The sequence below is a fragment of the Balaenoptera ricei genome, chromosome 3, assembly GCF_028023285.1.
Source record: "Balaenoptera ricei isolate mBalRic1 chromosome 3, mBalRic1.hap2, whole genome shotgun sequence".
Taxonomy (NCBI): Eukaryota; Metazoa; Chordata; class Mammalia; order Artiodactyla; family Balaenopteridae; genus Balaenoptera; species Balaenoptera ricei.
In genome coordinates this window covers 21061585-21074079 of record NC_082641.1, presented here as the reverse complement: position 1 = coordinate 21074079, position 12495 = coordinate 21061585, and the positions used below count along the sequence as shown (strand labels likewise).

Genomic DNA, 12495 nt, shown 5'->3' with positions numbered 1-12495 from the left:
TGTAAAAGAGGGGAAGCAAATATTTTGGTTACTATTATTAATTAATATTTGTCATGTTAAATTTAAAGTGACAGGTAACATTCATAATGTTGTCAACTGACTTTTTTTTATTTGTTTATTTGTTTGAAGCTTTTGGAAACATGTCCAAAACATTGATGAAATGCTGGAAACCAGTTGAAACACAGTAAAATTCAACCCAATAATATAGGACTGCTTTTTCTCCATCCACGTTGGGAATTGTCAAGAAGTGAACTATGACAATATATCAATTTTTGCTACTGTTTCTACTCTGGGTATGCCTGCCACATTTCTGTTCTCCAGAGATAATGTTCAGAAGGACTTCTGTGCCCCAGAAAAGAATTTTAGGTGCACGCGTACCTAGAAGTGATGGCAAAATTCTGCACCGTCAAAAGCGTGGTTGGATGTGGAATCAGTTTTTCTTACTGGAGGAATATACAGGATCTGATTATCAATACGTAGGCAAGGTAAGTCTGTGCTGAAATGGCAAATATTTACATTCCAGTTTTTCATATGTCTCATAAAGAAAATTTGAAGGTTATCAAGATTGCCATTCTTACAAATTTGATTCTCTAAATATCCCTAAAGCAGTTTTTGTTTATGGAATACAAATTATAATTTGAAAAACTATGTAATGAATATAGCATTATAAATGTATGAATTCATTTACTAGAATTAATTCTGCCTACTACCTCATGTATTAAAGAGGTACTAAAAATTGCAATTTCAGAATTTGTAGTTAGAAATCAATGATCATGAGGAAACTATCTGGCAATCCAGTATTTAAAATAACAATGCATGTATATAATACATATATATATATACATATATATATTTCACATTGCCGTTGACTTCAGTGAGGAAGAAAAGATATATTTAAAAGTTGTTTAATATTCTACAGAATGAGAAAACAAAAGTCATTAAAAATATGACCTAAGGCCAAAAAAATGCTTACTTATAAGAAAACTTATTCCAGATATGATCATTACTTATTTTTCTAAAGTCCTACCATGGGTACATTTAAATAAGGGAAGAATAAATGTGAAGACAAGCAGGAAAAAGTAGTTTACTTGTCGGGATATGATGACATGAGGAGATTTCGTGCTATTCAGTTATAAAAGATAGTGAGGAAAATGAGCTTTGGTTAGGACTGGAGGGACAAATACGACATAAAAGTTACAATGGATACTTTTATACACTAGATTGTATTAATTTCCAGTTTTCTTTCTTGGCACTATCCGAATCTGATCGAAATTAGGTAATATCTTAAAGAAAAAAATCATTTTAATAGTGTTATTTTTATGGACAGTTTATGAAACTATATCAAAGAAAGAAAGTTAAACACACAAAAGGAAAACAGATATAATCACATGTTCATAGTACAAAATTATGATAGATCCATGATTGTGTTGGCGACCTTTGCATCAACCTCAACTTTAATAGCTTCTTTCACATAATTAAAACTGGGCTTTTAGAGTTTTCGTCTTCTAAGAAGAACTATTTTTGAGAAAATACATGTTCATTGATTTTTAAAACACTTTGATATGTGTTTTCATGTTCCAGTTATTTCAGTTTTTTTAAAATATGTCTGGCAGTATGAGAAAGATGGCATTAAAGGTTAAATGTCATATTGACTGTAAGGAGAAGAAAAAAACCCAGCAACCTAAGCAATTTTACCAGAAAGCATGCAGTAGTGGCCTTATCACAGGGTCATCTGATACAATTCCTGAGATCAGAGGGTTAAGGTAAATTTTATGGTTGCTGCAATAGGCAACTTTCAGTTTATGAAACCAACCACATGAAAATATAATAACTGAAATCCGAGCCATAGAAACTATAAATAGTTTCATTTGGCTCTTCCTGGACATAGCGGTTATTTGTTTATTTGCATAGATTTTCCTTCACCTGGTCCTTAATGAGGATTTAATAAATGTTGGTAAATTGAATTATCATTGCATTATGTACTCTCTTGTGATAATCAAGGTACTTCTATGTACTTTCATTTGTTCTTTCCCCAAAGAATATCAATAACTTGAAATCAAGAACTTTACTTTGTATCTCTCTTTGTTTCTAGCTCTTAGAGTGGAGTTTAATATTTAGTTGGCTGAATTATCCTGAGTTGTATTGAACTGAATTCCCAGAGTCATCTGGTACCACTTAGCTCTTTGGTAGAGAAAACTAATGTAGAGTTTAAATTACTGTGGGCTATTAAAGCTGGTAAATACTTAAGATACATGCATCTTGATATGCAACTCAAATTTTATTCTTCCTTACTCTGCTCTATAAAAGCAAGCCAGAAAACTCTTTAACGAGGAGAGGCATAAGGAATTTATGGAATGTGTTCACCAGTTTCTTCTATAAGTATGTCCTGAACTACCAAATCAACAGACATATATTAGATGCTGTAGCTCTGAGTTTACTTCTAATACCCACAGCATCTGTTTTTTCGCTTATATTTCAAGTCGATTTTGTATTTCTATCATTTATTCATGTCATGACCTGTGAAATAGTTATTTTTAAATTTCCCTTGTCTGTAGTACATATGTGTGTTACTTTTTATTAAGTATTTGCATTAATTACTTATACAATTAAAGATCTTATTTTAGAAGTAAACATATAGATTTTTTTAAACATTTAGATTTGTATATGCGAAAAGGCAATTATGAGATACAGAATATTTTTATAAACATGCACTTTAATGAATATAATTGGGGCCTAAGGTATATTTTCTTCATGAAGTATAAAAAATTTTAAATTCCCTGGATATTCTTTCCAACATTACTTATAATAAATTTATTACATATTCATCCTTTCAGAAATTCTACTTTCAGTTTTTACTTCATTTAAAGTAGGCATGTGATATTGATGCTAAGAGATTCAATGTCTCTAGGTTAGTTCACAGGGAGGAGTAATACATGTCCTTATTACTAGACGTATGGGAAGACAATGATAAACTCTTCATTGTTGTGGAAAACATGATGGGAGCTCAGAGTAGGAACAATGGAGAGAATTACACTGGTTGAGTGAGGACAAGACTGAAAAGCTCATGCATGAAGAGGGGGAAAATTTTTAAAATACCAAACAATTAGCCAATAAATCCTACAAAGAATGGATGGCATATAATTTCTTAGATAAAAACCCATTACTGCTTAAGGGGTTGAAGCAAAGGGAAAATCCCCTTACTTCTCATTGGAGTAAAGCAGAGGAAAGCTTAGGAAAAGCATATAACTGCCAATCAGAATACCTATATGTAAACTTGCTTCTGCCACTGTTTTTGCTTTCAGTGGTTAAATCAATTAACTTCTCTTGGCCTTCATTTTCTCATCTATAGTATGATCATGTCAGTCATTTTATATATATATATATATATATATATATATATATATTTAATGTACTTATATATATAATTTTTATATGATTACATTATAAATGTGAAGTGTTTGAGCATTTAAAAACCCATTTATATATTTAAAAAAAAAGAATAAGAAGAAATAAAGAGAGACAGAAAGAGAAAAAGAGAAAGAAAGCTAGTGGCTGAATTGTCACCGCCATGGCTATTATGAAGAAACTGGCTAACCAGCAGTGAACTCAAAGCATTTCTTTGTTCATCTCTCAATGAGCAAAAAAATATCTTCCTCTAAATCATTCAATCAAATGTATTCTAAACCAAAATATATTTGGTGTAAGTTCTTTTTTTTTTTTTTTTTTTCAGTGAGATAATCAGAATATTGACCTTTAAGAAATTTCCTATATAGGACAATGCCTGCTAACCTTTCTTTACCTTCCAAAGCAAGAGGTTTAAAACGTGAACTTCAAGTATCTACTTTTGCCCTATGTTACTTTCATATCTCAACCTTTTATAAACATCTTTAAATTTACCAATTTAAGATTTGAGAAACACTGTGATTATAAGCTATTTTTATTAATGTCCTTTTACATGTAGCTTCTTATCACAGGTTCCCATTGCCTGATTCAGTTGCCTAGATAATTTCAAAATTTTAGGCTTCCAAATATTCAAATAAATAATGACAATAAACTAGATATTCTTGAATTTACTTTTAGCCGTAACAAACATACAGTTCTAAGTGAATTACTAATTTTATTTACTGTACAAACTTTGCACTTTATATAATAATTATTCTCAAGTGGAGCAAAACATGTTAAAAATAGATTTTTAATCAAAACCAGAGATTAAGAAAAAACACCAAAAAATTAATAACGTAATTGAACAATGATAAACCTGATTCTGAGTCAGCATAGTAAAATAATTCACTCCAGGAAGTAAAAACATAATAATAATTTTAATAAATAATCAGGGCAACTGTCTATATCTTCTTGGTATAATGAAAAAATGTACCATCTGGAGACATGAAAGAGATTCTTGGGGCCTCCAGGCCATTCAGACCTTATAGTACCTCACTGATATCATCCTTCTCTAAATGCAGAATACATTTGACACATAGATTCTTTTTTTTTGTTCCCAATGATAGGTTCTTTTTTTTAAAATTGAAGTATAGTTGATATATAATGTTGTGTTAGTTTCAGGTGTACAACAAAGTGATTCAGTTATACATATACATAATACATATATATATTCTTTTTCAGATTCTTTTCCTTTATAGGTTATTACAAAATATTGAGTATAATTCCCTGTGCTATACAGTAGGTCCTTGTTGGTTATCTATTTTATATATAGTAGTGAGTATACGTTAATCCCTAACTCCTAATTTATCCCTCCCCTCCTCCTTTCCCCTTTGGTAACCATAAGTTTTTTTTCAATGTCTGTGAGTCTATTTCTGTTTCGTACATAAGTTAATTTGTATCATGTTTTAGATTCCAGGTATAATCGATATCATATGATATTGCTGTCTGTAAGTCTTGTTGGGTTCTCAGTTGTTTAGCATTCTTGAAAAACAGAAACCACGTTTAATTATTTCTTAATTTCATATCCCTTTTCCTGAAGAATTGATGGCTTCAAAGAGCTAGAGCAATAATGGTGCTCTCTATTTTAGCAGATTAAGAATACTATAGGTATTTATAGTTCTTCTGTCCTTAGATGATTACTTAAGCTCACCTCTACCAAGGGATACACGGTTCCCCGTAGTCTACCATGGCTTTGTCCTCCCATAGTTTATAACCCAATATGAACCTTCATCCCCCTTCCTGAGTAGCCAATAGAAACTTTCTCCCTGTCCCTAACAGGTTTTTCTCTTTGGAACCAACTGCTTTTATTTGCACAAGTATCTTGCTGGTCACTCAACTTTTCAATTCACTATTAAATATTTCATTTTCTGACTCTACCCTGTTCCATGATTGAAAATGATAGAATGAGCCATATATTTTTCTGGTCTATCTCAACTCTATACCTTTAGTTCTGTCTTATTTGCCCTCATGGCCCCTTAATGAGCATGATGAGTTCAAAATACCCTAAATTAATGATTCTAACTGGGGGTTATTTTGCCATCCAGGGGAAATTCATCTATATATGGAGACATTATTTGTTTTCACAACTAGGTAGAGGGGGTTGCTACTGGCCTCAAGTTGGCAGGGACCAGGGATGCTGCTAAAAATCCTTCAATGTATAGGGCAGACCTCCAGTCCTAAATGTCAATAGTGCTGAGACTGAGAAGCCCTGTCCTCAACTTCCTTAGTTTGCCAGAGCCTTTTACATTTCCTAAACAGTTCAGTCTTTATTTTACTTCTTCCTGAGTTGTTGTTTCTGAGTATGCTCTCAATTATCATCATGTTTCTTCCCTTCAGAGTTGCTGTAAGAATTTGCTTTCCCTAACTTGGATTTCTCTCAAGACCTGCTTTCCTAGTCATATTCTGTCTAATCCTTAAAGCATATATTTGGCTCCAGTCTCTTGGTCATTCTTCTCTGTAGACTTGTGAGCTGCACACACCCACTATGAATGAATTATTTATTCATTCTGTCAAAAAATATCTAGAAGACCTGTTACTACTCAGATACTACTCTGATATTAAGTGCTGTGGTGAAAATATAATTTCTCTACTCACAAAATGTCTGCCTTTAAGAGAAGGAGAGAATAATAAGTAAGGATAACAGGAAGTTATGGGACTCCTTTTGTCTCAGACACAGCACAGACCCCAAAAGCCTCGAACAAAACAGTAAGTGCCAAATATTGCCACGTTTCATTTCTGCAGTACTTGTAAATAGGTGGAAATAAAATACTTTGGGGATTCGTATTACACGAATCTATGTGTTATTAAATGTTGAAACTGGAGAGTCAAATTCTTATTTATTTATTTATTTATTTATTTGGAAGAGTTTTTTAATGTGCAGTGCTTTATAATGAAGTGATTCTTGGAAATTTCTAGAAGAGATATCTTCCAGAAACTGAAAAAACATTATTCATGAGAGAATAACTTGACTTTAAACATTCACAAAGTCTGGCAATACCAACTGTGCCCACTATATTAGACTGTATGCGTTTTGCCCTTAATAATATGGGTACAATCAAGTCAAACCTGGTTGCAACAGGGGAAGGAGTAGTTGGAACTAAGATAGAAGAAGCTGTCCTGACCTCCCCACTGCAGTTTTCCTACAGGGGAAGGAAATCTCGAGTGAACTCATGGAAGAACTTTATGTTTTATTAGAGTTTAGAGAGCTGGGAACACTCTCTGGGACCTTTTAAAAACTGTAATGTTGTTGAGACTAAAAGTTTCCAGGTGACTTTTTTTTAATACAAACATGATGAAGAGACTCTACATAAAACACACACACACACAAATATATAGGCCTGCTTTAGTGGTGAGATGAGAGTAGGAGAGGGCTTGGTATATAGTTATTTTCTATTTGAACCCTATTAATGACAACCATAAAAGGATTGAGCACAAAACAAATTAATACAGTGAGTGATTTTAGTTAGAAAATGTCCTAAAAGAAAATAAATCAGGATGATTTGATAGACATCAACAGAAAGTCCTTTATATTAAATGATTAATAAAGACCTTCCTGATGAGACATTTGGACTTTTGGGGTGAATATAGACGTTATTTCCCTGATAGGTAAAGACCACAACAAAAAAAAGATGATCCTGAATTAGAATTTATAAAGACTTTTTATACTAATCCTCAAGCAAGAGGTAATTAAAGCATTTTTAAATAGAGGCATGTCCTGCAGAACCCTGATAATGTTTTCCAGGCAGACCACCTCTTGGTTTTTAACTCTCAGAATGCATAAAATGTCTGTATCTCTCAATGCTTCAGCCAGAGGTTATATTGGAAAAATATGCTCACCTCCTCAAAGCTCACTGTAACATTTTAACAAAGCAGTATTCAGGAAGATCTTAAGTGCATTCCAGATGCGCTTGGTAGAACATCAGAACCACCCATAGATGTTTTGAAACTAACAGAGGCTGTAAAAAAGAATGTACATCTAAGATTTTGTAAGCCCTTCGGGAAGTCTTGCTAATTCATGTTAATCTGTAAGTGATCAAGTAACACTGGTTTAAGCGTCTTCTATACTAACATTATAGCGTGTTATTCATATATAGAGATTTTACTATGTTTTAGTTACTTTTTTAGGAAATTAGTTTTGAATTTGGGTTTAATGTGTAAGCATTCTATTTTTTCCAGTTTAAACTAATGGGAAATAGACTTCTTGTTAGCATTTTCAAGCAAAGTGTCAAATATTGAACTCTTTTTAAAAAGATAAATGTAATTAAGTATGGGATACTCATATATAAATAACTACAATCATTCTTTTACTTAAAAGTTCTTCCTGGTAGTAGTGATAACATGTTTACTAAACTCTTCCATGAAGTTATTTACATAACGTGTTATCACTGTATAACCTTCATGAAACAACAGTATACCCGCACCACCTAAACACATTTACCACACTCACTGCCCTTACTGTACTCTAGTGATTTGTGGGATATCCACCCTTCCACTCCTTTTTTACTCTTGAATTAGTAACCCAGAGATGCTGTGTTTCCATCTTTTCTTTCCCATCATAGTCTTATTTTTGTATATCCCTCTCTTGTACTCACCATTTTATAACCCCCTCCACACAGAAGCTTCTTCATCTCTTTTTCCTGCTTCTTCAGTTTGTCACACAGCATCTTTTAAAATCTACCTCTCTATGTTATGTCCCTTGAATGTATTTTTATTGGATTATGTTTTAGATAAGAGATAATAATGAATTTATTTTCTAAAAAGTATTATTTCTGTGGTTTTAAGCCAATTAATTCACATAGAGTAGTAATAGTTGGAAGTAGATGAAAGGACTTTGATGATAATAATAGACTAATAATTTAAAAAACCTCAAAGAATTTTTCTGTGATGAATAAGCTTTTAAAAACTTTACCTATTACTTAAAAATATTAAAGTTCAAAAATACTAAATCTGCAATTTAACCCATCATTTTTCAAATATGGAACTTTTAAGAAATACAATCATCTCTGAATGAAGATTATGTGAAAATTGAGCCAGACTTTTAGCTAAAGCTCGAGAGAAATCTCTGTAGATGAAAAATGTATTGAAATGTCATAAAAATTTGCTCTGCAAAAAATATCTTAATATAATTTATCAGTAACAGGTGAGTGTGTAATGGCCATGAAGCATGGGAAATTATTATTATGGTATTATGAATTTCTACCAAAGCCCTCTTATTTTCTTTCTTGGAGACAATATACAATTATATATTCAATTAAATTTTGTCCCCTTTGCACTAAAGAATAATATTCTTTTCAGTAAAGAAAATGAAAGTAGGTGTATGTTATTATGTTTGCTCATCAATGTCTCATACTTAGAATATGTTCAAATACTCAAATTCTCAGTTGCTTCTTATGAAAGCATGAATAGAAAAGGAGGGAGCACTTTAATAAATTTTCTGAAGTGAATTCTTAAATATTCACATAATATAGTTAAATTTCTACTTTTGTTTTATCAAAGAATATTATTTAATCTTAATTTTTTATTATTATCATTATTAATATTGTTGTTGGTGGTATTATTATTGTGTTGCTAATGGGTAACTGCATTCCATGGCTCCTGGTAATTGTAAATAAAAGTTAAAATAAAGAAAACATAAAAGTTGCCAGTAAGATGGACTAAGTTTAGAGAAGGGAACAGTGATTTTGTTGGGATATAATATACAAACCTTTGGTTCTCTCCTTAGAACTCTAATCAACAAGACGAAAAGCACTTTATGCAAATTTCAGACTCTCTCTTTAGTAAAATTCTTTCACTAACCTCATTTTAAAACTATACTTTAAGCATTTATAGATTACATAAAACTATTAAATTTAGAATTTTAAATGAAGGTCTTAAATCTCAGCCCAGGATTAAAATTGTTTTACCAAGTAGGAAATTGAGCTGTAAGAATGTGTACTATTATAGCCCTTTATCTAAAGGAACATTTCCTGTTTTGGCTGATGTTTAGCTTAAATTCCATTAGTGAACTCCTCAGTTGAGTGTTGTATCTTCCAAATACCCCCCAAAACTCCAAGACCACTGAATTTTTCAATTTTCCTTGATACCAATTCTGTCAGTATATACAAACCAGCATCAAAAGCTTAGCACCAAATCTAGTTTGCATATGTTGGGTTATCCTGAGTCCAGTGGAGCAGAGGGATAGAGTTGTGAATCATGAACTAGCTGAATACATGCATTCCTAAGAGCTGAGCTTCCAAGGGGAGACAATAAAGAGATAAAGCAAAGGTCAAGGACATGACCTATGATTGTAAGTCAAATAACATAAAGGCAGAGATAGAGAACATCCAAGGAGAAGTAGAAAGGGGCGGGGGCGGGGCAGAGAGGCAAGACTCGGACTGTTATAGAGGCCAAAGGAGAACAAAATTCCAAAGAATTGATGACTAATCCTGTTGAGTGTTGCAAAGTCATCAAGAAGAAAGTTGTAGCAATTTAGAGATCAGTGTGGACCAAGGAGAGAGCCATTGTAATAATCTGACGTAAATGGGAGTCAGATGGCTTTGGTTTAGCACAGAAAGAAGCAATACATCAGTTTCTCATAGGCATGTTACCAATAAGATAAAATAAGTAGGAGTAAGAGAGAGTTTGAAATGATGAAGAGCTGGAGATGGGACGTTATTATATGGACAGAAAGAGAGGATGTGAATGTGTGCAACAGGTGAGCTCACTCTTGGTAAAAATTAAAATTAAAAATTTGTCTATTAAGCTGACAGCCAGAATCATACATAATTACTAAACAAAGAGAGTATTCCCACTTAAATTACCAACAGGAGTGAAATAAGTTTTTAAAAAACACTTTGCTCACTACTAATATTTAACATACTTCTGGAAGCAAAATAACAGTGTAAAAACTATCACATATAGTTTTTTTTTTAATGTGAGAATTAAATGAAAAATAATATAAAATATTCTGAAACATCCTGACATATCCTGATAATGATCCTCTAAAATGTATTTTATTTATTACTTAATAGTCCAACAACCGTTTTTTATTGTTTCCTATTTACAAGTAAGGAAAATATGTTCTTCTTGTCTAAATTAGGTGTCTAAGGGCACCAATCAAGTAGCTTGTAGAAATGGGATTCTAGCCCAGAAATTATGACTCCAGAGTATATACTAACCATCATTACCCCTCATTGCACCATTATTAATAGTAATATTCTTATTTTATCAATATTATGTGTTGCTTCACCAGAAGCAATTATATTCTTATTTAAGCAGTACAATGATGGATAGTTAGCTGACTTTCTTTTCTGAATGATATCAGTACAAAACTAAAATTGCATAGGTAGCAGGAATATTTCTGCTACTTCATAGAGAAGTCAAATTTATTTTTGCAGTTGTTAAGTGTTTATTATTTAATTTATATGTGGAATTGATAATGCATGCACTTTGAATAAAATTTAAATGGCAAAATAGGGTGTATAGTTAAAACTGAGGCTCCCACCAGGATCCTCAGGCATCCATAGTTCTCCTCCTAAGAAACAGCTGCATTTACCAGTTCTGTTTTGTTTTTGTTTTGTTTTGTATTTTTGTACGTATTCCAAGAGACATTATAGAACTATTTAATAAGTATTTATGATTTTGTTTTTACATAAATGGTGGTGTACTTTATGCCATGTTATAAAACATGGTTGGTTTGTTTTTAGTTAAAAATGTAACTTGAGGACATATTCCATTTCAGGACATAAAGATATCCTTCATTAAAAAAAAATAGTAGCTGCATATTATTCTTTCCAGTGGATATATCATAATTTGTTTTACCTTTTTCTCTTGAAGAACGTTTAGTCATTTAAAAAAATATTTAGTAATATAATAATATGACATGTTATTTCACACAGTGCTGGTATACCTTTAGGAATATGACTAGAAGTGAAATGCTGAAGCAAAGTTTGGAAATCTTAAACTTTCATAGGTATTGCTAAATTGCTCTCCACTGATGCAGTTTGAATTTATCATGCCAACAGCAAGGTATGAAAGTTAAGTATTTCTCCACAATTGTATCCAATCTCTGTATTATCATCATTTTTAATAGCTTTTCAATCTTGTAAATGAAAACATATTTCTCTTATTTTAAGTGAGAATGAGCATTTCTTCATGTGTTTAAAGCATTTCACATTTCTTTAAATGAGTGTTTATATCCCTCACCAATTTTTCTATTAATAATCTAGTTTTTTTCTTTTGATCCATAAGTTCTCCTTATTAATTGACCTTTAATTCTTTTTTTTTTCATTTTCAAATGTAATACATGCTGAAAGTTGAATAAAACACACATATAAACTTTAATGAATAAGTATAAATCAAATCGGGTGACCTCAACGCAGGTGAAGAAATGGAAAACTCATGGCCCCTAAGAAACTCTCTGTGTGGGTCAGTTAGTAACAACATCGTTTCTCCTTTCTAAAGGTGGCAATAAGATTCATTTGGGGTTGATAATACCTTTCTTTTCTTTATAGTTTGAGCATCTATGTAGCCACTCATAAACAGCATGCTGGAGTTTTAAATGTTTCTGAAATTGAGTGTAATCACAGTTCATATATTCTTTTGTGTCTTTCTTCTTTCGCTCAGATAGGTTTATGAAATTAAACCATATTTTTGTGCAGAGGATCTCTTTATGTGAATGTGTTTGGATTTAGTTATACGTTCTATCAATAATGGAGATACGATGTTGCCCCTTCCCCTTACTTCGGCTTTACTAACAATGCTTCTGTGAACATTTCTGTACATGCACCCTGATACTTATGTACATTGAACAGCTTCAGAGTATATAATCAGGAATAAAATTGCTGATCTCTAGTGTGTGCCTAGCTTCAATTTTTCCAAATACTGCCATTTTAGTTTCCTAAGTTTTAACCAATACCTACTCCCACTGGCAGTATACGAGAATTTCTTCTACAAAGAGACACAAGCTTGATATTTTTAGAAAATTTTTTTCAAAACTGGTGATTTAATTTGCATTTTCCTAAATAACAATGAACTTTCAGTTCTGTGAACAAGTTTTTCAAGTGTTTTATCAAC

General features: G+C 32.0%; 1 protein-coding gene across 2 annotated transcripts in view; it reads left to right on the top strand.

The window, feature by feature from the left end:
- Positions 1-254: 254 nt before the first annotated feature.
- The window catches only part of CDH10 (cadherin 10), a 119250-nt gene continuing 107009 nt past the window's right edge, over positions 255-12495 (top strand). For both annotated transcript variants that reach the window (XM_059919229.1, XM_059919228.1), the window contains exon 1: positions 255-485. In XM_059919229.1, the coding sequence (XP_059775212.1) occupies positions 255-485 (231 nt within the window). The remainder of the gene's footprint in view (positions 486-12495) is intronic.